At 49.9% G+C, this 25,835-nt stretch overlaps 2 protein-coding genes across 2 annotated transcripts in view; one reads left to right on the plus strand and one right to left on the minus strand.

Annotated features, from left to right (window-relative positions):
* The window catches only part of CHTF18 (chromosome transmission fidelity factor 18), a 371,533-nt gene that overhangs the window by 274,487 nt on the left and 71,211 nt on the right, over nucleotides 1-25,835 (minus strand). The window lies entirely within an intron of this gene.
* The window catches only part of LMF1 (lipase maturation factor 1), a 141,447-nt gene that overhangs the window by 113,886 nt on the left and 1,726 nt on the right, over nucleotides 1-25,835 (plus strand). Inside the window, exons 6-9 of the mRNA XM_066329865.1 lie at nucleotides 5,536-5,704; nucleotides 8,537-8,690; nucleotides 11,144-11,327; nucleotides 18,984-19,096. Of these exons, the coding sequence (XP_066185962.1) occupies nucleotides 5,536-5,704; nucleotides 8,537-8,690; nucleotides 11,144-11,327; nucleotides 18,984-19,096 (620 nt within the window). The remainder of the gene's footprint in view (nucleotides 1-5,535; nucleotides 5,705-8,536; nucleotides 8,691-11,143; nucleotides 11,328-18,983; nucleotides 19,097-25,835) is intronic.

The raw sequence follows: 25,835 nt of genomic DNA on the forward strand, positions 1-25,835 counted from the left end.
AATAAAAACCTGGAGCAAAATGCTCCCAGAACAAGTTGAATTGGCAGGAATTGCCCAGTCCTGCCAGTGCCATCCAAAATATTTGGGATTACTTTTTTTTAAAAGTTCTTTCCTGGGTGTCCAGCTCCAGTTTGAAAGTGGTTTGAAAGGGAGCTGTGAAAAAAATGTCCATGAGTGCCTTCCTCACTTTTCAGGAAGGAAGTTGATTTTCATTTCACAAACCATCTGCTGGTTTTTACCAAAACGGGCAAAAATTAAAGCTTTGTACTTTGGAAAAAAGTTGTGCTGACAAAGAAAAAAAAGTATTTAATTTTTTTTTTTTTACAGTCTAGGAAATCCTTGCAGCATATTTGCCATTGGTTTGCCCTCTCCTGCCCTACCCCTGGAAGCGTTGGGTGGAGCTTGGATAAACCTGCTCTAGTGGAAGGTGTCCCACGAAGCAGAATGGTGTAAAAAAAAAATCCTGGGCAAAGTGCTCAGAGCTGAGCATGGCCCATTTTATATTTTGATGAACCCACAGCTTCTGGCTGGAAAAAACCTTTCCCAAGGTGCTGATGGAGGGAGATGGAGGCAGATGGAGGGCGGAGTGTGAGGTCCCTCCGGAGCTCTTTCCAACATCCCCACGTGGAGGCACGGCCGGAGCAGAGCCCTTCTGCTGGACTTCAGCTCTGCACGTGCCATAAAATCACTCTTAACGAGCGGGATGGAGCTGCTCAGTGGAGCACTTCGGGGCATTCATGGATTGCAGGGGCTTTTTTAAGGAGCTGTTGGGCTTTTACGGCCGGGGTGAGCTCATCAGAAGGAGCGCGTGAAGGAACCCAGGCCTGCTCCTGGGGAACAGAGCGCGGCTTTTCCAGCGCTCCCAGCCCTGGGATGGATCCTGAGGTGTTTTCCCAGCAGCTCCTGTGCAGCTCTGTGCTGCTCACGGGATGTCACCGTGCCCTGCCGTGTGCCAGAGGGAGCAGGGTCCTGCTGGGTGGCAGGAAGGGCTGAGGTGCCCTGGTTGGGACAACTTGACTTAGTTGTAGTTTTGCTTCTATGCTCGAGGTGTTCTGGTTTGGTGAAATTCTTCTCTCAGAGAATTTTCTGTAAACAAAAGAAATATTTTTGTAGCCATACCTATATTGTTCTTTTTTTTTTTTTTTTCTCAAGGGACTTCTTCTTGTTGTCCCTCTGTTTTGACCAGTGTGAGTTAAGAGATTTACCTTTGTTTCACCAATCAAATTGGTCTGTGTAAAACAGCATAAAAAAGAAACACATCCCCAAAATAGAAAAGTCGTTTTCAGCCTTCTGAATCTCAGAGTCTGTGTCATTGCAGTGTGAAACAGGGACACTTGGACTTGGGAAAAATTCCTCCCTGTGAGGGTGGGCAGGCCCTGGCACAGATTCCAGAGAAGCTGTGGCTGCTTCATCTCTGAAGTGTCCAAGGCCAGCTTGGATGGGGCTTGGAGCACCCTGGGATGGTGGAAGGTGTTCCTGGCAAAGGGGTGAAACTGGGTGAGCTTTTAAGTCCCTCCAAGCCATAATCTGCGGGAACTCCACAGTAGGAACAAATTAAAAGCCAAATTGGAGGGAGACACTTCCATGGCTGCACGTTCAGATCAAACCTAAACATGGGGTGTGGGACAGCAGTGGAAAGGATTTGGGTCCCTCTTTGGACCTGGAATTGCAAAAACCCAACAGTGCAGTTTGTAATGTGTCAAAGCCAGACCAAAGATGGGTTTTAGTAAAGGTTGTGAGTTTCTGTGTCCGTAGTTGGTTTATTCCTCAGCAGAATAAACCTGCTCTCTTTCCTCCTGGTGCTTCCAATAGTTCTCAAAATTTCCCTGGGATTCACAAACCCATCTCCTGTCTAGGCAGAGGTGATCATTTACCTGTTTTTCTCTGCAATAAACAGCAGAGATTAAATCCTCATGCAAATATCCAATTAAGGAGTTAAAAAGAAATTCAATTCGCAACGGGGAAATTAAAAATTATTGTTGCTGCTATTTAATGGGATTTTTTTTTTTTTTTGTCTGTGCCTATGATAAATTTTCGTGGAAAACCACACACGTATGAGTATTTTTCTAGGAATAGCTTAACAAACACACTCCAGTGCAGGTAGAGACTCTACTTTGACTTTTAGACTCTACTTTGGGGCAGCAGGAAGGACTGGATGGTTCTTGACATCTCCTTTTTCCCTTTAAATGGTTTGTAGTCCTTCCAGACATCCCAATTTTGGCTTTTCTGTGCCAATGGCTCGATATCAGGAAGCCCCAGTGAGGTGATCCTGTCCCCATGCTCAGGACAAGCTCCAGGTAGCCCTTGCCCGTGTTTAAGAGTTCCCAGCTTGTTTTTGTCCCTCCTGGACAAATATCCAGCCTGTGCCATGGAATTTGTGCTTCTTCTGCCTACTGGATGTTTGTAACAATCTGGGATTTCAAAAAAAAACAAACCAAAAAAACCCCAAACCCCAGCCAAACAAAGAAGCCCAACCTGTAAAAAAGTTACGGCTGGAGGTGCCCGTTTTCTGACAGAGGGGTTTGGTAACGGGGCAGGGGACACAAATGTGAGGAATAATTGGTTTTGGGCCTAGAACCAGGAAAACTACTTTTCCAAATTAATCCAGCGAGAGCCATGAATCCACTGTATTTCATATCACACTTCATAAAACTCCAGTCATAATCCATAAAAGTGACATTATTAGATTAAAACCCTCAGTTCCTCCTAGAAGGAGCTCGCTCATTAGACATGCTGTAGTTTTATAACCTCAAAGTTCCTCCCCAATTACCATGATTAATACTGGGCTTTAATAAAAAATTTCTCCCAATCACCACAGGGGTTGATCCCATCTGGTTGGTGTAATTGGGAGTTCCAATATTGTCCGGCAAGGGAAAGACGCTCCGGGAACACAAATCAGGGCTGAGGATGGATGAGGATGGAGGTCTGGAGATCCAGCTGGGTTTTGGTGGTGGTTGGAGCATGGAAAAGTCCAGGTGACGTGAGCCAAAGGCTGGAATTGCTGTGGGAAGTGTGGATGTGAATTCTCTCTCCTCGTGCAGCTGATGAAGGCTCAGGGAAGCTCCCCGTGCTCTTCCAACAGGGATCTGCCCTGGGAAATCCATCCTAAACTGAACACCTCACCTGGAGCCAGCACAGGTCTGCTCTGAGGGAGCAGCACATGGAAGCTCCAAGGGTTTGACACAGGAAAGGCAGGATTTGGGGAAATAGGTGCTGCCTGCCAAGGTTTGGGTGGCAGTGGATCCCTAAATCTGGGAGATGCTGCTCCTGTGGGATCAGCGCTGTGGGTTCAGCTTCACCCTTGGTGCCATGGACACATCCATCCCTGTGCCCTGCTCTGGTCACTCTCACCTGGAGCACTGCCACCAGCACGAGGACGTGGAGCTGCTGGAGCAAATCCAGAGGAGGCCACAGGGATGTTCCAAGGGCTGGAGCCCCTCTGGAGCCAGGCTGGGAGAGCTGGGGGTGCTCACCTGGGGAGGAGAAGGCTCCAGGGAGAGCTCAGAGCCTCTTCCAGGGGCTCCAGGAGAGCTGGAGAGGGACTGGGGACAAGGGATGGAGGGACAGGACACAGGGAATGGCTTCACCTTAACAGAGATCAGGGCTAAGTGGGATATTGGGAAGGAATTCTTCCCTGTGATGGGGGCACAGATTCCCAGAAAAACTGTGGCTGCCCTTGGATCTCTGGAAGTGTCCAAGGCCAGGCTGGACAGGGCTTGGAGCCACCTGGGATAGTGGAAGGTGTTGGAGGTGAACTGGATGAGTTTAAGGTGCCTTCCCACCCAAACCCTTCCACGATGATGATGAAATCACACAAAACTCACTCAATACAGCCACAAAGCCGCCCGCTGGGACAGCACCCCTCAGCATGTTTGACAAATCCCACTTTTTGGCTTTGAAGCAGGAATTCCTTTGAGGTTTGTAAAGCAGATCCGAGGGCTCCGTGGCTTCATCAACCCCCGGGTGAGCAGGAGCTGGAGCGAGCTCCGAGCCTCAGCCAGAAGCACTGAAATTAAAAATGTGTCGGCTCCGCAGTTCCACCCCAGCCCAGAAAACGCCAAGCTGGTGTTATTTTTGAATCCCCCTGATTTTTTTTTCAGGGCTGCTGGAAATAAGAGCTCCCGCTCCTGACTTCCAAGCAATAAAGAGAGGTGAATCACTGCTGAGAAAGGCCTCCCCTGGACCACCCAGGGGCTCCTGCAGAGCTGGGAACCAGAAGTGGCAAAGCGCAGGAGGATTTTCTTCACACAACTGCAACTGCACGAGGCAAAATCACCTCGGAACAGGAGCAGAGTTCCCCCAGTGAGAGGTGTGATAATGAAGCCAGGCTGATTAATATGCATTGAGCTAAATCACATTCAGGTCACAGGGTGAGCCCCAATCCTCGACTGGAACATGTTCCCTTCCAGGACCCAACATGTGTCTGGAATTCAGATAGAAATCACTTTTTTTTTTCCCCCCCTCATAATTATCCAACTCAGCATAAATTATTATTTTTTTAACTGAATAATAGTTAGGATTTTTGTTCCTTGCTGTGATTGGTCAGAGCTCTCCTTTTTTTAACAATCTGTGAGTTTTCTGAAGAGTCCTGCTGGGGTTTTAAAACTTGTAACTTGCAAATCACCATGTCAGAAACCATGGTGCCAGTCATATAAAATATGAAATCACACGTTCTCAACGTTTATTTGTTGTCATTTTTAATGAGAAAACATGGATTTTTTTAAACAGAACACTGGCTGAAAGTCCTCAGCCTGAAGCTGTCCCTGTGTTCTGGACGTCCGTACTGTGGAGTGGTATTTTGGGAGATCACAGGCAAGATATTCTCCTAAATGACCAATAAAAGCTAAAATTAAAACAAAATAGCGCCTCTTAAAATGCACGCTCCTATATTTAATGCTGCTCTTTAATTAGAAGCTCCAAGTTTTCCTCCTGAAGGGTTTCAGGAGCGTTGCTGTCATGGATCCCTCGGAATAAGCAGGGAGCGGCTGATTCCCGTGGGAGCACCGTGGAAATCAAGACACTGTGGAAATCAAGACACTGTGGAAATCAAGACACTTTGGAAATCGAGTCACTGTGGAAATTGAGTCAGTTTGGAAATCAAGGTTCTTTGGAAATCAAGACACTTTGGAAATCAAGTCACTGGAAATCAAGGTTCTTTGGAAATCAAGTCACTATAGAAATCAAGGCACTTGATTTTGGAAAGTTGATTTTGGCACTTGATTGTGGAAATTGAGTCACAATGTGGAAGTCAAGTCATTATGGAAATCGAGTCAGTTTGGAAATCGATTCACTGTGGAAATCAAGTCACTGGAAATCCAGTCACTGTGTCCCCTGGCTGATCCCTCCTGCCCTAAGCACAGGCAGAGCTCATTGTGAACCAGGGGGACACACTTGGGCTGGAGCCTGGGCTCCAGAGGGCTCTGCCATCCCGGCAGGTCACCGAGGCTGGCGTTGGGACGCCGAAATCCACCACCGCGCCTTTTCATCGGCGTTTCAGGAGATCCAATGCTCTCTGCTTCCTTGTTCCCCATCCAGGTGCTCCTGATCATAAGTGGGAACCTGAGTTTCCTGAACTGGCTGACCATGGTGCCCAGCCTCGCCTGCTTTGACGACGCCAGCCTGGGGCTCCTCTTCAGCACACGGATGAAGGAACGGGTGGCGAGGCTGCAGCTGCCAGGGGCACAGGGACAGAGGCTTTCCCTGGGTGAGTTATCCCCAGAGAGGGAAACGTTGGGATTTTGGTGTGCTTGGCTCCAAAGCTCTTGGCTTTGAAGCAAATGTGAGGCTGGTGGTTGGTTCCTGAGGGTCTCTGGGGACATTGCCACAGGGACATCACCACAGGGACATTGGTTTGGAAACATTGCCGTGGGGACATTGCCGTGGGGACATTGCTGTGAGGACATTTGCCATGGGGACGTTGCCACAGGGGCACTGTTTCTGGGACACATCCCCTGTGCAGGACCAATGTCACAGCAAGTCCAGCCTGCTGAAGCTCTTGAAAGTCAGTCCTTGCTCTGCCCTCTTGACTTGAACTCAGAATAAGAATGTGGAGTTGCATGATTTAACTTACGGGGTTTTTACATTTTATTTTCAATTTTGACTGTTTGAAGCCAAGGATGGAACACCCAGTGGGACTTGAGGTGGGGCTAGAAACTGGGTTCTCACATTTGCTCTCCTCACTTGCTCTCCTTGAAAGCATGGTGAAGAGAAGGTTCCAGAGAGAACTTGGAGCCCTTTCCAGTTCCTAAAAGGGCATCAGGAGAGCTGGAGAGGGATTTGGGCCAAGGGATGGAGGGACAAGACACAGGGAATGGCTTTAAACTGGCTGCAGGCAGGGTTTAGATGGGATACTGGAAAGGAATTCCTTTCTGTGAGGGGACCCTGGCACAGATTCCCAGAGAAGCTGTGGCTGCCCCTGGATCCCTGGAAATGTCCCAGACCAGCTTGGACAGGGCTTGGAGCAGCCTGGGAATGTGGAAGGAGCAGCTGCTGGTGGCCACCACCTGTAGAGCGTGGCCACCATCGTGGTGAGGAGAGAATTCCCCAAAGCAGCGAGGAGGAGAACTCCTGTTCATCCCACCAATGTGAAAAAGCAAACACAAGGGGTAAAACTGGGAAAAAGGGGGCTCGAGGTGGCTGATTTCCCCTTCCAGAGGCGCTTTCCAAGCTGCCCTGATCCAGAAGAAGCAGCTCTGGGATGTTTCTCAGGAGGCTGCGGAGCAGATGCAGAGTGGTGTTTGCAGCGTTTTTATAAACCGCATATAAGCAACAAATTGCCTGTAATATCAACAACAATCACAGCTGCTGGGGTTAAATATCCCGAACATCTGTCAGAGGAAGGAAAAATGTCAACAAGAGGCAGCATCTGTCTCCAGTCTTTTCTACCAAGAAGCAGCTTATTAACCAAAAATGGGAGTTCCAGCAGTGCAGCTTCGTTAAATTTTGTGTCTTTTATGTCACATATTTTGCTGGAATAAATCTTTATCAGCTTTTCCCCTCCTGGAGCTTTGCTTTAGGGGCTGTGAAAGTCTCGAGTTTTCCTCCCAGCTCCAATTTATGCCTCCAGTCCCAAACAACACTGAGGCTGCACCTTCTTTTTGGCAGGAGAAGCCAAAGGGAGTCACTGTGAGGGGGAGGCAGATCCTGTTTTGAGGAACTTGCACCTTTTCTGTGATGTTCTCCAGAAAGCCTGGCTGAGCCAGGGTGTCCAGGCAGGGAGAATGTACATCCCGCTCTGGGTGTAGCTTTTTTTCCCTGAATTAACTCCTTTTCCTCCCTGATTGAGTGGCTGTGACCCCGAGACGCGGGGAGAATCCCTCTTTCTGGAGGATGAGCAGTCCCTGCGTGGCCATGGGCTGCTGAGGAGCTGAGTCAAGCTCTGTGCCTGTACCTGCTCTTGAATTACAGGGGGAAAAGTTCAGCCCAACTAAAAAAAAAAAAAAAACAACAAAACCCAAAAAACACCCCAAAGCCTCGTACACAGCAGCACAGGGGGTTGTGAGGGAAGGCCTGATCCAAACGATTCTCCAGAAATGTTCTCAGACTAAACAATTATTAATAGCTTCTGAGAGAGGTTCAAATAAACATCCCTCTCCTGCAGAGATAAGGGGGAAAGCTCCACGCAATTGCTTTGAATCTGATCCTTTGGCTGTTAATGTTAAATAAATGGAAAAGGGCCGTGAGGGAAGGAGCCCCTCGGGGGTCACCTCTTGCTTATTTGTCTGCTCGTGGCGGTGTCTGCCCTGGGATCCAGCCCAGCCCCGTGCTGCTCCTGCAAACCCCATCCCAGAGTGCTGGCACAGCAACACACATCTCCTCCAGGAGCAGAAGGAAAAGCCCTCGGGATGGGGCAGAGCTCAGGAGGGAGGCAGGAGCAGCCCCAGCACTCCGGGCTCCCGGAGCAGGAGAGGCTGATCCCGAGCAAGGTGCAAGTGCCAGCTGTGGTTTTTCCCCCGTATTAGGGCCATGATTGATGTCACATTTTAGACATTTTTCCTTTCAGCCCTTGCTCAGACTATTTAGAGAAAGGCAGATCCCAGCAGCGATAGCCGCCTGTGGCAAGGGCGGGGTGGTGGGGCCGGCACAGGGGGATGGGGATGGAATGGGGATGGAATGGGAATGGGGATGGGAATGGGGATTGGGATGGGATGGGGATGGGAATGGGAATGGGAATGGGAATGGGGATGGGAATGGGAATGGAATGGGGATGGGATGGGAATGGGAATGGGAATGGGAATGGGAATGGGGATGGGAATGGGGATAGGGATGGGGATAGGGATGGGGATAGGGATGGGGATGGGGATGGGGATGGGATGGGGATGGAATGGAATGGAATGGAATGGAATGGAATGGAATGGAATGGAATGGAATGGGAATGGGAATGAGGATGGAATGGGAATGGGATGGGGATGGGGATGGGGATGGGGATGGGGATGGGGATGGGGATGGGGATGGGGATGGGAATGAGAATGGGGATGGGAATGGGAACAGAGCAGTGAAATCACCTCCCTCTGGTCTGGTTCTGTGTCCCCCACAGGCTCCTGTGTCCGCAGAGTGCTGAACATCTCCCTGGGCCTCCTCATCACCTACCTCAGCATCCCCGTGGTGCTGAACCTGCTCAGCTCCAGACAGGTCATGAACACCTCCTTCAACCCCCTCAGGATTGTCAACACCTACGGAGCCTTTGGGAGGTACAGCACCTTCAGTGGCACATCCCTGAGCTCTCCCCAGGGTATTCCAGAGCCAGACACTCTGTGTGCCTCAAACCTACAGAGAAATCCTTCCAGTAGACCTGGAGAGTGAGAGGGATGGAGAAGAGGAGCAGGTTCCTTTCCCACCAAATTACAATTTATGGATTATTTGTTTATGAGAAATAGGGAGAAAAGGAACAGGTTTCTTTCCCCCTAAAGGACAGTTTATGGATGATCTGCTTATGAGAAATAAGGAGAAAAGGAGCAGGTTTCTTTCCCACTGAATTTATTTTCTCTGAGCTGTTTATGACTCAGCTCATTCCATCGACATAGCAAATGTGAGAGCAGGATGAAAATATCCATAGGAGAGTTCATCCAGGATATCTTCATCATCCCCAGCCCTCTTTATTTCTGGTGAGCTTCCCTTCCCCTGCACTCCTTTTCTCCTGGAAACATCCACAGCAGGTCATTTATCCAATGAGTGCCTTGGGATATTCACTGTTCCAGGAAAGTGTGGAGACCAAAATATAAATGAAAAAAGAAAAGAAGATTTGAGAGGACAGGGCCAGCAGCAGCTCAGGAAATCCCACTCAGGGATTGACAAGAGAAGCATCTCCAGCTGTGTTTGGAACCAGACTGGTTTGGGCTGGGTTTTAAGCACCCAAATCTGGGTTTTTTGGGGACTAAAGCTTAGGTGAGCCATGGCTGGGCTCAGCATAACTCCTCCCACTGGGAAAATGATGGAAAGCAGAGCTGCATCATCAGATTGTTCCAGGGACAAGAGCAGGGCTGGGCTTCTCTGCAGGTTTTGCCACCTCCTGGTCACGGTGACCATGGATGTTCTCCAGAGCTCTGCCATGGGCTCCAGCCAGGAACCCAGAGTAGAAGCCAGCAAGAAAAAAATAGAAATAGAAATAATAGAAATAATAGAAATAGAAATAGAAATAGAAATAGAAATAGAAATAGAAATAGAAATAGAAATAGAAATAGAAATAGAAATAGAAATAGAAATAGAAATAGATGTATTTTGCAGAAGGTGAAGCAGTTTGGCTGTTAAAGGTTTGGCCTCTCCAGTGAAGGGGAGGAACAAGTCCCACCACAAGCACTGGAGATGCTGAGGACACATCAAATGGATATAATCTTCTCCTCAATTTTTCAAATAGCAGAAATTTCTGTGGACAGGAAAAAACTAGAAGAAAATTATTAAAAATGTCAACACTTGTGGAAAATGCCAAAATTTCCTCTTTTTTTTACAAGACAGAGACAAATAACCCCCGAACTCCTTTGAAGGCTGGAGTGGTGAAGCTGCAGGAGATTGTTTTCTTTGGGTTGTTGTCCTTTTTCTTCTGCAGACTTTGGTTTCTGTTTCAGCAGTTAGCAGACCCTACAGAGCACGTGCTGCAATGCTGCTGTAATGTGTTTGTAATTCCAGCCTGTGTAAACCAATAAAAAGAGGAGTGCAGCTTATAATGGATCTGTGATGATGTGAAACCTGACAGGTTTGGAATCACACAGTAGCACCAGGCTTTTATTGGTAATTTGGTGTCCCTGATTTCCAGGGTGTTCCTAAGCCTTGGGCAGCTGGCCACAGCTCCGAGCTCAGCCCAGGGGATAAAATGGAACTTGGCTGGAGAATCTCCTCAGTGGAGGGAACAATTAGAAGAGGAGATGCTCAGCATTCCTTGGGTTGGGAGCATCTCTCCCTAGGAGCCATCAGGACAGAAGGTGGAGGTTCTGCAAATTCCCAAATTTGCAGTTTCTTGGGCTGGAGGAGGCAAAATGAAAGTAGGAAAAAAACCCAAGGGTGTTGGGAACTGAAGAGCTTTGCCAGGCAGGTTTCTGTGTTCCTCATGGAAAGCAGCTCCTGGGAGCAGGTGAGTGTCTCTGGGAGTCACTCAGGACTCCAGGTTTCTGTTTCCATGGCCTGGAGTTTGCCATTCCCACTGCTCCATTCCGGGATGGCAGCTGAGCCACATGGGAACACTCAGGAGCTGCTCTGATCCACAGATCCACCTCTAGGAATTCCTGTAGGAATCTTCTTTATGGCTCACAGCTCTCCCTTGGGCTGAGGAAGGACATGGAATTTCACTTTGCTGCTGGAGAGAGGAAAAGTCCCAGGATCCAGAGGTTCTCTGGATTTCAGGATCCAACTGTAACTCCAGCCAGTGTTCCATGTGGACTATCATAAACCAGAGCTTTTAGTTGAGATATGGAGAGAAATCCTTCCTTGGGATGGTGAGGAGGGCCTGGCACATATTTCCAGAGAAGCTGTGACTGCTCCTGGATCCCTGAAAATGTCCAGGGCCAGCTTGGATGGTGTTTGGAGCACCCTGGAATAGTGGAAGGTGTTGGGGTTGGAACTGGATTGGCTTTTCCCACCCAAAACCCTTCTGTGATTTTACGATTTTTTCCATGATTTGAGCCAAGTACCAACATCCTGTCTTGCCCCACAGCATCACCAAGGAGAGGACAGAAATCATCCTTCAGGGAACATCCAGCTTGGATCCCAAAGATCCCACGGCAGTCTGGGAAGAGTTTGAGTTCAAGTGCAAGCCCGGGGACCTGAGGAGGAGGCCGTGCCTCATCTCCCCCTACCACTATCGCCTCGACTGGCTCATGTGGTTTGCTGCCTTCCAGGTAGGTGCCTCTGGAAGCTTGGGCCTTCCTCCACCAGGAAAAACCAATTACATGGATTTACAACGTGTTGGGATCACGGGGGAGTGTTGGAAGCCGCGGCTAAGTTAATTATGTTAAAAAAAAAAAAAAAAAAGGCAAGAACAAAGGTTGTGTTCCTAAAGGACTGTGCTACTGTAATGAAACTCTTGGCAGTTTTATGTGAGGGGTTTTTTTTTTAAGGGTTTCTTAGCAATACCAAGAATCCCTGTTGGGGACACTCCTGGGGACAGCAGCTCCCATTCCCCACCTGCCCACACACGGACGTTGGTCCCTCCAAATATTTTCCCCATGTGATATCAGCAAACAGATGACAGCAGAAATTAAATAAAAGGGGGGGAACTTGAATGTTAATTCCTGTTTAGCTTATTTTGCAAATCTTACCCACATGACATGGGCTGGGTTTTCCAAAACTCCTCAGCAGTGGCATGAGGAAAACCCATCTCAGAGTATCCCAGGCTTTTCTCTTTGTCCCTGCATCCTCTCCTGGAATATTTTCTTCCCTGGGTTTGCTTTCCCATTGTGGTGTTTTCATTTCACCGCCTTTGGGATTCCTGGGCTGTGACATCAGGCCATGGTTTGATATTTACCCTGCTGGTTTGTGTGTGCTGGAATTTCATTTAATCTGCATTAGGGCTGCTTATCCCTCAGGAAAACCACAGCCAAGGTCCAAACTCCAGGCAGGAGCAGCGCCTGGAATTAGGGAAAGGTGCAGGGGGTGGATGGAGCTGGGGGTTGAAGTCAGGCTGTGTTTTGGGAGGGCTCTGAGCGGGGAGAAATCAGCTCCCCCAGGCAAAGGTTGTGAAAAAGGCTGTGCCCAGGGCAGAAATGTCCTGAAGGTTTAAAATAAAAGGGATCTGAGGTTTAAAGCTGGAGAGGATGGGACAGAAGTGCTGCTGTGCAGAGCAGAGTGTGGGCTGTGCCCAGGGATGCTGGAGCCAGGTGCTGGGAGGAGGAAGAGAAAAAAGCTGGAGCCTCTTTTCATCCTTACTGTTAAACTCAATATTATTAGTGTTTAATTAATTATTATTAGTGTTTAATTCAGTATTATTAATGTTAATTCACTATTATTAGTGCCTATTTCATTACTATTAGTGTTTACCCCATTGTTTTTAGTGTTTAATTCACTGAAAGCTTCGCCCAAGTGTTCCCGTTTTCCTCTTGGAGCGTTGGTCTCTTGAGATGTGTCCACAGCAGCAAATTAGCAGCAATTTTCTTGCGGAAAACAATGGGAACAAGTCTCATAGAAAACAGTGAGAATGGGGACAACTCCTGTGGAAAACAGTGGCAATGGGGATGACTCTTGTGGCAAACAGTGGGAATGCGAGTTGCCCGGGGCACGGCAGTGAGCGTGGGGTGCTCAGGCATGTAAATACCTGCTTAAGCATGGAAGTAAATCCCGTTTGGAATGGCCACTGGGCGGCTGGAGCACTGAGAGCTGCAGATCCGCTGCCAGCTGCCTCCCTGGGCTGCTTGTCCTGCACAGCCAGAGAAATCCCTGGGTGTTGTTCAGCCCTCGAGTCCCCCCGGAGCAACAGAGAGGATGAGAACCAGGAGCTGAAAGCCCAGGAGGAGCCACAGGAGTTGTGCAAAACCCGTGTGGGAGTTTACAGACTCCATAAACCCCGGCGAGTTCAGCCTCTGGATTAGATTTAATTCGTTCCCAGAAGTTCTGGGATGTTTCTCCCGTCGCTCCAGGGCTGTGTCTGCGCTTCCCTGGCAGTGGCCAGGTACGGAGCTGACATTCCCAGCTCTGACAGGCTGTGGAAAAGCCCCGGGCTGGAGGGAAGGACATTTCCCATCCCTTGGTGTTGCTCCTGACAGGCTCCTCTTTGCACCTCATCAGCACTTGACAAACGACCCCCGGCATTCCCGGGAACTTCCCAGCCTGGACTGGCCTCAGGATTCACTGGGAATTTGCCTCTAAGATGACCTTAGACACTTCCAGGGATCCAGGGGCAGCCACAGCTTTTTCTGAGAATTCTATTCCAGGGCCTCCCCACCCTCAGAGAAGGGAGGAATTACCAGCTGAAATGGCAGAATAGGATTTAATCCCACAAAAGTGAGGTTAAGCATAACTTTTCCCCCCTCGACACTTCCATGTGACTTCCGTCCTGGTGACAAATTGTTAAAGGTTTATCTGTGCTCCAGCTCTGATGCCAACCCTCCTGTAATTATTTGACTTTCTGGTTTATTGTGGAATTTCAGGAATAGCCCAACACTGAGCTGGGCTGGCACAAAAATCACTCCAATTCCTGGATTCAGCATTGCTGATCAATAACAACCAGAAAACAAAATACTGCTCATACTTTCGGGGCTTCGAGTTGGTCGTTTCTGCTGGTGCTGGGATGTCGTGGATTTATAAAAGTTGGATATTTATTGCTCCAAAGGTTTGTTGTCCACCAATGGAAAAGGAAAAAAACACAAAGGGAAAGGCTTTTCCCTTCCTTATTGTGGCATGAAGGGTATTTATTCTGTTTGGGGACTGCATGGCCAACACAAAGGCACCCTCTTGGTGCTTATCAAATAATAACTGCTCCAAAATAACAAAATATTGCTGGCCTCAGGTTGGATTTAAAGCCCAGGGTTTGTTGGATTGTTCCTTGACGCTGCTCCAAAGATCTCAGGATGTAAAGCCCGTTGTGCAGCAGAGTTTGGGATGCTCTGGGATGCAGTGTGTGTTTTCCAGAGATGAGGTTATTTATAAAAAACCCTTCAGCTGCTTTCCTAAGAGCAGAGAGAGCCTCCAGCAGCAGGGTTAGTGCTCTGAGGTTCTGCCCTGGGTGGTAGCAGGGAGTGATGGAAACTTCAGGCTCTGCAGGAGCTGGGAGAGCTGAGGAGAAGCAACCCCGTTTCCAGAACAGGCAGGTTCATACTTTTGTCAGCTATTTGATTCCAGCCTGCTGTTATCTCACTCTTGCAGCCAGAAGGTGCTCAGAGGGAAAATCTGCCCGGAGGAGGAGGAGGTGTGAGTGTCAAAATCAACCCTCAGCCTTGTGCTGCTCCCTGTCCCCAGCTCAGCCTTTGCCATTTCCATCCTTCCTCCTCCTCCAGGCTCAGCTCACTCTCATTTTCCATGGCAGCGTTCTGGTCCACGTGCAGAGGGAAGGGTTTGTTTCCTCCTTTTCCCTGGGATTTTTGTCTCCCCGTGAAGAATTCCAAGCTGGCTCAACAGGCAGCCTCAGCTCCAGCAGGAGCAGCGCCAGGGAATGCCAAAGCAGCCTGATATCCTATCGTGCCACGGGCTGGATAAATACAGATAAATAAATAAATTCCCTCCACCTTGTCCCTGCAGGGAATGATTCCTGTCCCCAGACCCTGCTCTGGAACAAAGGGACTTTTCTTCTCCCAGCCAGAGGTGATACAGGAGCTGTGCCAGGTGTGGCCTTTCCCTGGATAGGTGGGATAGAGGAGCTGGTTCCCAGAGTCTTGCTCTGCTCTCTCATGCAGCCTTTTATTCCTGCCTCCTTCAGGAAGGCAGAATTTTCTAATATCCCAATTTTTTCTGATTTTTCTAATCTCTAATTTCCTTCAGGAATTCCTGATGGGATGGATTGAGTGCTGGGTTTAATGAGTAACTGCACACTGGGCTGGAGTTTTCTGGGAAACTCATAGGGAAAAAAAAAAAAAAAGAGATGAAATTAGGAAAAAATTCTTCCCCATGAGGGTGGGGATGGGCTGGAATAGAATTCCCAGAGAAGCTGTGGCTGCCCCTGGCCTGGCAGTGTCCAAGGCCAGGCTGGATGGGCTTGTAGCAGCCTGGGATGGTGGGAGGTGTCCCTGTGTGTGGCAGGGGGTGTCACTGGATGGGTTTTAGGGTCCCTTCCAACCCAAACCATTCCAAGATTCCGTGTGGTTACTGGAGATAAGAGGATGGACCTTCCTTGGACAGCAGGGTGGTGACAAGTGATGGTGAGCTGGAATGACACCAAACAAAGGGTGGCATTAACTGTGGCCTCCTTTCTGTGGGACAGGGATTCTTACTCCTGACAGCTCCAACTCCCTCGTCGGTGCTTAACTACAGCAGCGCAAAGAGCAGTGTGGGAATGTGCTGAGGATGCCCAGGGAGGTGGAATTCCCGTGTTCCATCCCCATGGTGGCTCAGCTGGGACACTAAAAACCAGCCCCTCACACCATAAGAGGGGAAATGGAAGCTGCCCTGCCCCTCTGGCAGCCACTGACTCCGACCTGAGAGCGCTCAAGGCTCCCAAGCACGTGAAATAATAACCCCGGGCTGCCGTGCCAAGTTTCCAGCTGTTCCCACATGTGCATCTCGTCCTGACCTCCTCCTGCGCCTGTGCCAGCCCCGAGATTCCATAAAACACCACACTAATCCCCAGGCCTTTTTCATTAAATGACCAATTAAAGCTCAAGGCAAAGCCTCCTTGTTATTATTATTATTATTACGATTTCAGTTGGGAACACGTTCCCTGTAGTGCCGGGGGCTTTCTGTGGGGGTGTTTTTGGGGGGATGATAACGTCCACTTTGTTATCAGCAGTTTGGTTGCTACTGTGGCTGCTTTGCTCTGGCTCCTCGCTGGTGCCTGACTTAGCAGAGCTTTGGGTTTCAGTTCTGTACAGTTATTAAATTCTCCTGCACACAGCAGTGAATGTGTTCAAGGTGAGAACACCGTGTTTATTCCCTGGAAAAGTGTCGGAGTGGAGAGGTCAGGGAGTGCCAACAGCTGCAGGGAAGTCCCGGGGCAGCGCTCTGCTGGGGAGGTGGGAGGTGATGCTCAGCTCCTCACGTGTGCCTGGGAGAAGGAGCAAATCCCTTTCCCAAAATCTGGGCTGAAACTGGCATGGAAGGAGTGGGGGAAGTGTCTGCCTGAGCTCTGCACGAGGATGAATCCGATCAGGAATTCTAAGTCTTGGCAAAAAAAGTGCCCAAAGTTCTTTGTTAGTCTCCTGTGTTGTACCTAAAATAGGATTTTTGGAGGTTCTGGGTGCTGGTCCCAGCTGTAGGGACAGCTGAGGATGGTCTGGCTGAAGAGCTGCCCCTGGAATTCCCATGGATCTGCACAGAGTGTCCATGAACACAGAAATGCTTTGGCCTTAGGGCTGTGTGACTTTGGGACCCCTCAGCTCTGCTGTGCTGCCTTTGCACTTGGGTTGGCCACGGGGGTTTTGTGTGTTTAGGGCCCTGAATTGCTTTCTGTGCTAAAGCAGAGTGAGAACACTCAGAAGATGACCAAGGGCAGTGTGTGATGGCCAGGAGTGCCTGGGCAGGGTCAGACCCTGATGCTGCTCCCTGCAGTGGCTGTGCAGTCCCTGCTTCCCCAGTAATCCCAGTAAGGATGCAGCCCGGGCTCAGTGTGGCCAGGGGGGAGCTCTGGTGCCAAGGGAGGGCAGGAGCAGCTGTGGGGGTCGTGGTCCATGTCTGGATGGGGATGGAGCAGCCCAGGGATCCATCTGGGCCGGATGTGCAGGACCATCTGTGCAGGATCAGTCACGGCTGCTTCTCGTGCTCTTGGAAGATCCAAACCCTAAAAATGACCCTAAACCACGCCTGCCCACCTCCTCCAAACCCTAAAAATGACCCCAAAACAGTCTTGCCCACCTCCCAGCAATGCATGCATCTATCCTGGATTATTTTTTCTCCCATTAATCCCCGGGTTGGTTCAGGCTCTGCGTTGCACACTCAGATCCCTCCATCCTGACCGTGCAGAGCTGGATCCCGCTGGATCCATGGACAGAGGAACCCCTTGGAGTGACGCTTCCCTGGGTGCAGCCCAGATCTCCTGGAGCCTTTTTCCCCCCGTTTTTTGGCACGGTATCGCTTTGCAGGGTAATGAGTTAAGCAGGGTCGTTAGCGCAGCCCGGGCTCGGGGCGGGGAAGGGGGGCTGGGGCTGCACCGCCTGGAAATTTCTCACCGCAGACTTCACTGGGGCCAGACATGTTGTAAATTTTACAAGAAAAACACTTTACAGACCAGAAGTCCAACTCTGGTGTGCACGGGGCTCCTAATTAACAATTTGGAGACCACGGGAGCCGATCCCACCTTCCTGGAGCCTCCCGGTTCTCAGTCAGGCTTGGAAGGCTTGGGGGCCTCCATCGAGCTCCAGGACTCTGCTGATCCCTGTTCCCATTCCCAGCTCTCACACAGGAGCTCCCAACCCTCCCAGGCTCTCCTGGAAATGATATCTAACATCACCCAGAGCACCGGGATGTCCAGGGACACTCAGGATGCTGAAGGTGTCACGTGTGATGTTTCATCCCCGTGGCGCCTTTTTGGGAGACCTTCTCCCCCAGCCAGGGATTGTGGCAATTCCCAAATCCCAGCCTGAGCACCTCCAGCATCCCGGAGCTGTTGAGGAGTGAGTGACCCATGGGGACACAGCCAGGGGACACTGTGCTGGGGACAGTGCCAGCTCTCCCTGGGTTTGTGGGGAATATCCCATTCCTGCTCCCAGGGCTCCCCGTGCCTCCCTGGCCACACTGTTGTGTCAGGAGCGAGGTGGCCTCAGCCCCACCGTGTCCCCTGTCCCTCTGTGCCAGGAGGTGGCACCAGGGGCTGGTGGAGAGGAGCGTCCCTGTCCCCATCGCCGAGCGCTGATGGATGGGAGCAGATGGAAGGAGCAGGACGGGAAGCAGGAGGTGGGGAGAGTCATCATTGTGAAAAAAGCTTTTTTGGCTGAGATGACTGTGGTTTTCCCTGTGAATGGCGATGAGCTGGGGTCAGAATCCCTGCGAGGTGGCGCTGCCCTGGGTGAGCCTTGGTGTTTTCCATGGTTTCTGTCCCGTTTCCCTTGGAGACGGGAATAACAAACCGGGCCATGAGGGAGCTCTGCCGTGCCTCGGGGCCGTGTTTTGCTGAGCCCTGCAGGTACAGCTCCTGCCTTTCCCTTTCCCACAGTGTCCCCTACCGCTTGCACTCCAAAAATCCACCCGGGAGCCGGTGGGAGAAGCAGGGAAAGGAGAAACCTCAGCCAAGCCCAAGGCACAGAAAGTCAGCACAAGGCAAAATGCTTTTAGGGAGCCTGAAGAAGAGCAAAGAGCAGGGCTCCTGCAGGGAGGGAAGGCACAACATCAGGGAATATCTCGAGCTGGAAGGAATCCATAAGGATCTTCCAATCCAAATCCCTGCTTCCTTAGGATTGCCTAAATTCAGGGTCAAACTCTGCTCCAGAAATGGTTCCACTTCTGGAAGGAAGGAAGGAATTTGAAGGGGATGGATCACACAGCAGGAGATAAAGAGGAGACAGGAACTGAGAACAGAGGAGCCACTTTGTGCTGTTTTCCTTTGGATAACACAAGGGAACCAACCCAAGCCCTTTTCCCAGGGGAAAGCAATCTGGGTTAAGAGGATGGATGGGTTATCCATAGAAAATGTGCTGTCGTGGTTCCCCTGTGGGGTTTGCTGCTAAAGAAATTATTTAAATCAAATATCTGGGGGCAGAATTGGTAGATGAGACAAACCCAGGGCAGCCCTCCCTGCTCCCTGAGGGTGCCAGCTCAGTCTGGACCTCAAGGACAACGTGGGACGTGTGCTGAAACACTGGGAAATTCACCATTTTCCACCCAAAGCCGCCAAAATCTCTCCCCAAGGAGAGAAATTTTGAATCCCAGTAACACTCCAGGAAGTTCCTAACTTTTCCATTTCTTCTTCCTTCCCGCAGACCTACGAGCAGAACGAGTGGATCATCCACCTGGCTGGGAAGCTGCTGGCCCAGGAGGAGGAGGCCTTGTCCCTGCTGGCCACAAACCCCTTTGCAGGCAGGGACCCTCCAAGGTGAGCTGGAATTATCCCGAGGGAGCTGGAATCTCACAATCTCAATTGTTCCCATCCTGGATGTGCACAGGAGGTTCCTGTTGGGGTTTGGTGGGATTTAGGGTGGGTTTGATGGGCACTGTGCAGCTTTTGTATTGATTAGAAAAAAACCAGTGACTGGCTTTGAATATTGAAGTGTCCACAGCAGACCAAAAGAGACTCCTCCCTCCAAATGAACTGATGAAAGGCTATTTTAGAGCTGATAAACTGACCAAAGCTTCCAAGGTTTGTCTCTGTACATCGTCCATGAGAAAGGGAACTTGTGGGGGAGAGGGAAGTGTTTTGAAGGTTTTATTCTGATTCTTATTAATTTTTTTTCCTTTCTTGTAATTTGGTTAATAATACCTGTCTTTATACCCTTTTAAGTTTGAGCCTGCTGTGCTTTTCTCCTAATCCTGCCTCACAGCAGAAAAAGAGGAAATAAATAATTCTAGTATAATAAAACGAGTAAATAATTCTAGTATAGTTCTAGTATAGAATTTTACTGTATAATTCTAGCATAGAATTATGCTCTTTTCCTGTCTCACAGCAGAAAAAAAGGAAATAAATAATTCCAGTACAATAAAAAGAGTAAATAATTCTAGTGCAATAAAAAGAGTAAATAATTTTAGTACAATAAAAAGAGTAAATAATTCTAGTAGGGACTCAAACCACTCCAAATAATTCGGGAAATAGAAATTGGTGAACCTGAAACGCCAAAGTGCTGCCAGCACCTTGATTCCCCCCTGGAGGGGCCACAGGGAGCCTTGGGATGAGCCCATTCCCAGCAGATCCATGGAGTTGCTGCTCCTGGCCAGGAATGGGCCCTCCTGCTGTTCTTTCCTGCCCCTCACCTTTGGGGTTTTTGCTCTTTGGGAGCTCAGCTCAAACCCCACCATTTCCATGGACCTCCTGAAGTGTTTCAAAGACAAAACAGCCCTGCAGGAATTGCTGAGTTTGTGGACACTGGTCCTGGAATTGTTTGTGTTTTCAAGGAAGAGACAAAGCCAACATCAGCCAAGGCAAGGCACAGAGGAAAGCTCCGAGGTTTTATACAAAAGGAATTTTTGTCCCAAAAGCGTCTGTTTTGTTGGTGGAGTTATTTTTAGCTGAGAAAACATTTTTTTGGGGCATTTTGGATCAAGTCAAGCCATGTTATGCTCCTGCTAATGTTTTCCATTTGAGGCTCTGAGGATGCTCTGCAAACAGGGCTGCAGGTCCAGGGCTCTGTGTGGGATGAAATTCCCCTGGGATCCTGCTGATGTTTTCCAGCTTTAGGGCACTGCATCCCCCAAACCTTCTGGGGAGAGAGCCCTTCTCCAGCTGAGGCACAGGAAACTTCCCACTTTGACCAAAATGTTTCCTGCGAGGTGCTTTGTAAACCCCGAGATGGTAAAAATCCTGGAATGGTTTGGGTTGGGAAGGATCTTAAAGCCCATCCAGTTCCAACCCCAACACCTTCCACCATCCCAGGCTGCTCCAAGCCCCATCCAACCTGGCCTTGGACACTTCAGGATTCCAGATGCAGCCACAACTTCTCTGGGAATCTCTGCAAAATCCCATAACCCTCTGTGCCCTTGGCAGGGGGTGGAACTGGATGATTTTTAACCTCCTTTCCATCCCAAACCATCCCTCACCCCGTCATTCCACCATCCTGGACTTTTCTCCAGGCTGGGGGGAAGGTTTGCTGCCAACCTTAGGGGATCCTTTCACAGTAGCTGGGTGGAAAAAACTCCTCATTTTCCTGCCATTATTCCCCACCCCTCCCTCCACTCCAAAGGGAATTTTGCAACTTAATTATTTTCATTCCCTGCTAGACTAAATAATTAGGGGAAGGGGCTGTTTTCCATAAGAGCCTTGTGCTCCATCCTCCACAGAGTTTGTTCTGTTAATGGAAACTCTACACCTCCAATAGCCAAGGGACTTTCAGAATGAGTTAATGCCTTCGAAATGAAATTTCGGAGACCAAAGTTTGGAGGGTTCTTTACAACTCAAGAAATTACAGTATTTTTTTTTTATTTTTTTTTCTTCTCGAGTGTGATAAAACTTCAAATGAGAAACAGGTGACTGATTAAAAAATGAGGGCATTGTTGAGGGCCCAGCCTGACTGAGTGGGAAGCTTGGAGCTCGAGGATGGTTGGGGGAATGTGGATTTCCCAAATATTCTGAGGCAGTGGATAGTTCATAAAAGCCCAGCCCTCATAAATCTGAACAGGAGGGCTTGGGCTGAGAAATTAAGAAGTGTTGAATATACCATTGAAAAGGCTGCAACAATCAAAGGAAACAAAAATCAGATTTAGCCCCACAGGAGGGGAAAAAAAACCCACAGGTTTTTGGGTCTGATTGGTGTCTCTGATACTAAATCATGGTCACTTGAGGATTTTTATTCCAATTAAAGTAGCACTTTGCTGGAAAAGCCCCACCGTGGGTGTGAAGAGCTGGATTTCCAGTGGTGGTGTTTGTGAGGGAGCTGCTGCTTCCCTCTGGATGCTTTGGAGCACAGTGGAATGTGGCATTAGGGGTTCTATTTTATTGGATTTGATTTCCCATTTCAAAGTGACTGGGCTTTCTTCCTGGGCTGGGATCTGTGGAGTCAGCCCAGGCCATGGGAAGAGCTTGGTGATATTTGCACTTTGTAGGAGCCAATTTGGGGCTTGGACCCTCCCCAGAGGGGTGAAGGTGACTCTGGAGCAGTGCTGAGAGCAGGCAGGGAATGAGAATTCCTGCAGGATCCAGCCATCACTGGGATGGCAGTGAATCTCTCAGATATGACCAGAATTAAATTCCACAGTCCTGCAGGGAAGTTTAAGGGCTTTTCTTGGGGGAAAAACAGCCTCAGTATTTCAGGGAAGGCAGAGCTCATCCCAAACTGGCAGGATTTCCCCCAGGCTTGGAAATGTGGGATATCTCTTCCTTGGCAAGGTAAATTCCAGCCTTGGATCCATCAGGAGCCAGGTTGGGATTTTTTCCCCCACAGTTTGCTCTGCCCTTGGTGTTGTCCCACCCTTTCTAACCCATCCAGAGAGGAGAAACCAGAGAGGAAAAACCCCACTGTGCCACTGCCCGAGGGGATTTGGAGGATCAGCTGCCCTTGGGATGCTCCAGCTCTGTGAGACCAGACCTTGCAGGAGCCTCAGAACCAGCAGCACTAAAAAACAGCCCCAAAACTGTCCTGATCCCCTACATTAAATCCAAGATGAATGAATTTCTGCTCCCTCCCACCAACAGGGCAGGAACAGCCACACTGGAGCAATGTTACCCTGATGGATTTGGACTTCCCACCAGCTGATTTACAACAGGGAACCTCGAGATAAAACACCTCCCCCCCAAAAAAAAAAATCCCCAAAAAACAAGACACCCCCGTGTTTTGCTTTCTTTCTTTCATCCCCCTCCCACACCTCCTTGCCTTGTCAGGCCATTAATTCTAACAGAAACCACCACTGGGTTATTTTATTTTATTTTTTTTTTCCCTGGAACCCCCTCAGCTGTTGCAGGGAGACAGCTGCACCCTCTGGAACTAATTACAGCTGTCTGGGAGATTTAGGCCTCCATCCCAACAACTCCAATATTGCTGCTAATTTTTAACACGTCCAGTTGGGAGATGTCAGGAGGGGGCTGATATACGAGCGGCTCCCGAGAGGGGCAGCTGCTCCTGGGCATCTGCTGAGGGGAAAACAGCGATTTAAAAAATAATGCGGAGTATTTTTAGCTTTTGTGCCTTCCCCCCACCTGGAGGCCAGTGCAGCAGGGATGCCCAGAAGGGTCCTTGGGGTGGCTCAGTGCTGTCGCTCTGCTGGCAGATCAGAAGTTGCCCAAAGGAGGCTTTTGTCCCCTTTTTCCTCACAGCAGAGAGGGTTTTCCACCTCCTGGAAGAGTCCTTGGAGTGCCATCCCATCCCACTCTTGCCACATCCTCCACTAGACCCCATCCAAGCTGGCCTTGGACACTTCCAGGGTGGAGCAGCCACAGCTTCTCTGGGAATCTGTGCCTGGGCCTCTCCATCCTCCCAAGGGAAGAATTCCTTCCCAATATCCCATCAAAATCCATCACTTTCTGATGGGAGCTGGTGCCAGTTGTTTCCCAGGGAGGCAGGGGGAGCTGCCAGCTCGTGTGTGCTCAGTGAATTCCCAGGAAGCTGCTGTGGTTGGGATCACCCTTCCCAACCTTCCCATGGCTCCTCTGCCCAAAAAGTCTTCCTCATCCTTCTCTCAGTGCCTGGGACAGCCTGGGGAGGTCAGGCAGCTCCTTCCTGAAGCTGTTGCTGTTTCTCCAGAGCAGAGGTGCAACAATCAAAGGGAACAAAAATCAGATTTAGCCCCACAGGAGAGAAAAAAAAAAAAACCCCACAGGATTTGGGTCTGATTGGTGTCTCTGATATTAAATCATGGTCACTTGAGGATTTTTATTCCAATTAAAGTAGCACTTTGTTGGAAAAGCCCCACCGTGGGTGTGAAGAGCTGGATTTGCAGTGGTGGTGTTTGTGAGGGAGCTGCTGCTTCCCTCTGGATGCTTTGGAGCACAGCGGAATGTGGCATTTGGGGTTCTTTATTATGGGATTTGATTTGATTTCCCATTTCAAAGTGACTGGGCTTTCTTCCTGGGCTGGGATCTGTGGAGTCAGCCCAGGCCATGGGAAGAGCTTGGTGATATTTGCACTTTGTAGGAGCCAATTTGGGGCTTGGACCCTCCCCAGAGGGGTGAAGGTGACTCAGCAATCAGGTGAATGAGGGAATCTCCTGCAGGTTCAGCCTCCTGCATCAGGGATCCCTCCCAGGAGATCTTTGTGGAAACCCCAAAACTGCACAAACTCTGTGAGCCCTGGAAGGATGGACTTGGGGGGTCAGTTTGTAGCACCTTCCGTCCCTGAATCCCAGGAAAAGGGAGCAGGAGCAGCACTGGAGGAGCTGGAAAACCCCATAATTCCAGCACTGAGGCACCCAGGCAGGTTATAAACACTGGCAGAGCTTGTAAACTCTGTGAGCCCTGAAATGAGGGGCTCCAGTGGGTATTAAACACTGCAGCTTTCACATCCTGAGCCTGGCAAGGAAATACTCCCTCCTGGCTTCCAGGATTCCCCCTTTCTCACAGTTATTTTGGGAATATGTGATGGGTCCAGCTTGGGAGGTGCTCTGCAGCCACTCAGTGAAGGAAAAACCCCAAAGCATCAGAGTGGCAGGTGGAGGGATGCCTGGAGCAGGAGACTGCCATAAAATCAGCGTAAAATCTGGGATTGGAGGTGGATATGTTTTGGGAATTCCAGAAAGCCATCAGGCAGCACAGCTTGGAAATCTCCAACCATCCTGGGGCAGCTACTTGGACCCTCAGGGAGGTGGCTCTTCAGGGACACTCCAGTTATTGACAGGGATTTTTTTTGCCCCTGCAAAGGAAACCCTGCAGGAATAAAACCTCAGCTCCTGTTTGGCTTTTCCCAGCCACAGGAAGCAGGGAAAAAAGAGAGTGCAGGACTGGCCCAGGCTGGAATGAAGGCAGCAGCTGCAGGGCAGCGTTTGTGGGGCTGAGATGCAGATTTGTGCTCCCCAAATTCCACTCAGGGCCTCTTTTCCCATTTATCTCCCTCCATCCTCAGAGGAGGGGGAATAATGGAGGCCATGGAATCATGGAATGGTTTGGGATGGAAGGGACCTTAAACATCACCCAGTGATGCCATGGGCAGGGACACCTTCCACTGTCCCAGGCTGCTCCAAGCCCCATCCAGCCTGGCCTGGGCCACTGCCAGGGATCCAGGGGCAGCCACAGCCGCTCTGGAGAACACGGAGGGTGTGATGATCACAGAATCCCAGGATCACTGAGGCTGGGAAAGGCCTTTAAATCCAGCAAGTCCCACCTTGTCCCCAGCCCAGAGCACTGAGTGCCACATCCAGCCTTCCTTGGGCACCTCCAGGGATGGATGGAGACTCCAGACCTCCCTGGGCATCCCATATTCCCGTGGTTTTGTAGGAGAATCCTTTCTGTGCTCTCCTGGCTCCCAGCAGGGCTGAAACAGGAAGCAGAGCTGTTGGGCTGTGCTGGCAGCTGATGCTCTTTTACACCACAATGACACAGACTCTGAGATTCAGAAGGCCGAAAATGACTTCTCTATTTTTGGGATGTGTCCCTTTTATAATACTATTTTACACAGACCAATTTGATTGGTGAAACAAAGGCAAAACCTCTTTAGTCACATTGGTCAGACCCGAGGGACATCAAGAAGAAGTTTCCCTCTCAGGAAAAGGAATGAATAACCTAAGTACAGTTACAAAAACCTTTTTTCTTGTTTGCAGAAAATTCTTTGGGAAAAGAATTTCAGAAAATTAAAACATTTTAAGCGCAGAACCAAAGCTACAGGCAGCCAGCCTTGGACCGGGGGCAGCTTTCCCCAAGCCCTTCCCTCTGCCCTGCTCCCCAGCCCAGCACTGCTGGCAAACCCATCGGAGCCTGCCCTAAATGATTTTAGCAGCAGGAAGGACCTTCCCGGCCGCCCCAGGGATCCCCCAGCTGCGGTGCCCCGCTCAGTAGCGGGGTCTGTATTTTCCTAGTGGAGCAGAGCAGGTTTAAATGAGCACTGACACGACTTTGACAGTTTTATTTTGTGGGTGTTTTATGGACTCGCCCGGCGATGCTCCCGGCGCGGGCGCCGCCCCGGCCCTTGTCAGCATGTCCTACATCAAGGGGGACAAACCCCCCGGATCCAGCGGCATGGGCAGCTCCCAGAGTGTTTCCT

Source organism: Sylvia atricapilla, chromosome 15 (assembly GCF_009819655.1).
Source record: "Sylvia atricapilla isolate bSylAtr1 chromosome 15, bSylAtr1.pri, whole genome shotgun sequence".
Classification (NCBI taxonomy): Eukaryota; Metazoa; Chordata; class Aves; order Passeriformes; family Sylviidae; genus Sylvia; species Sylvia atricapilla.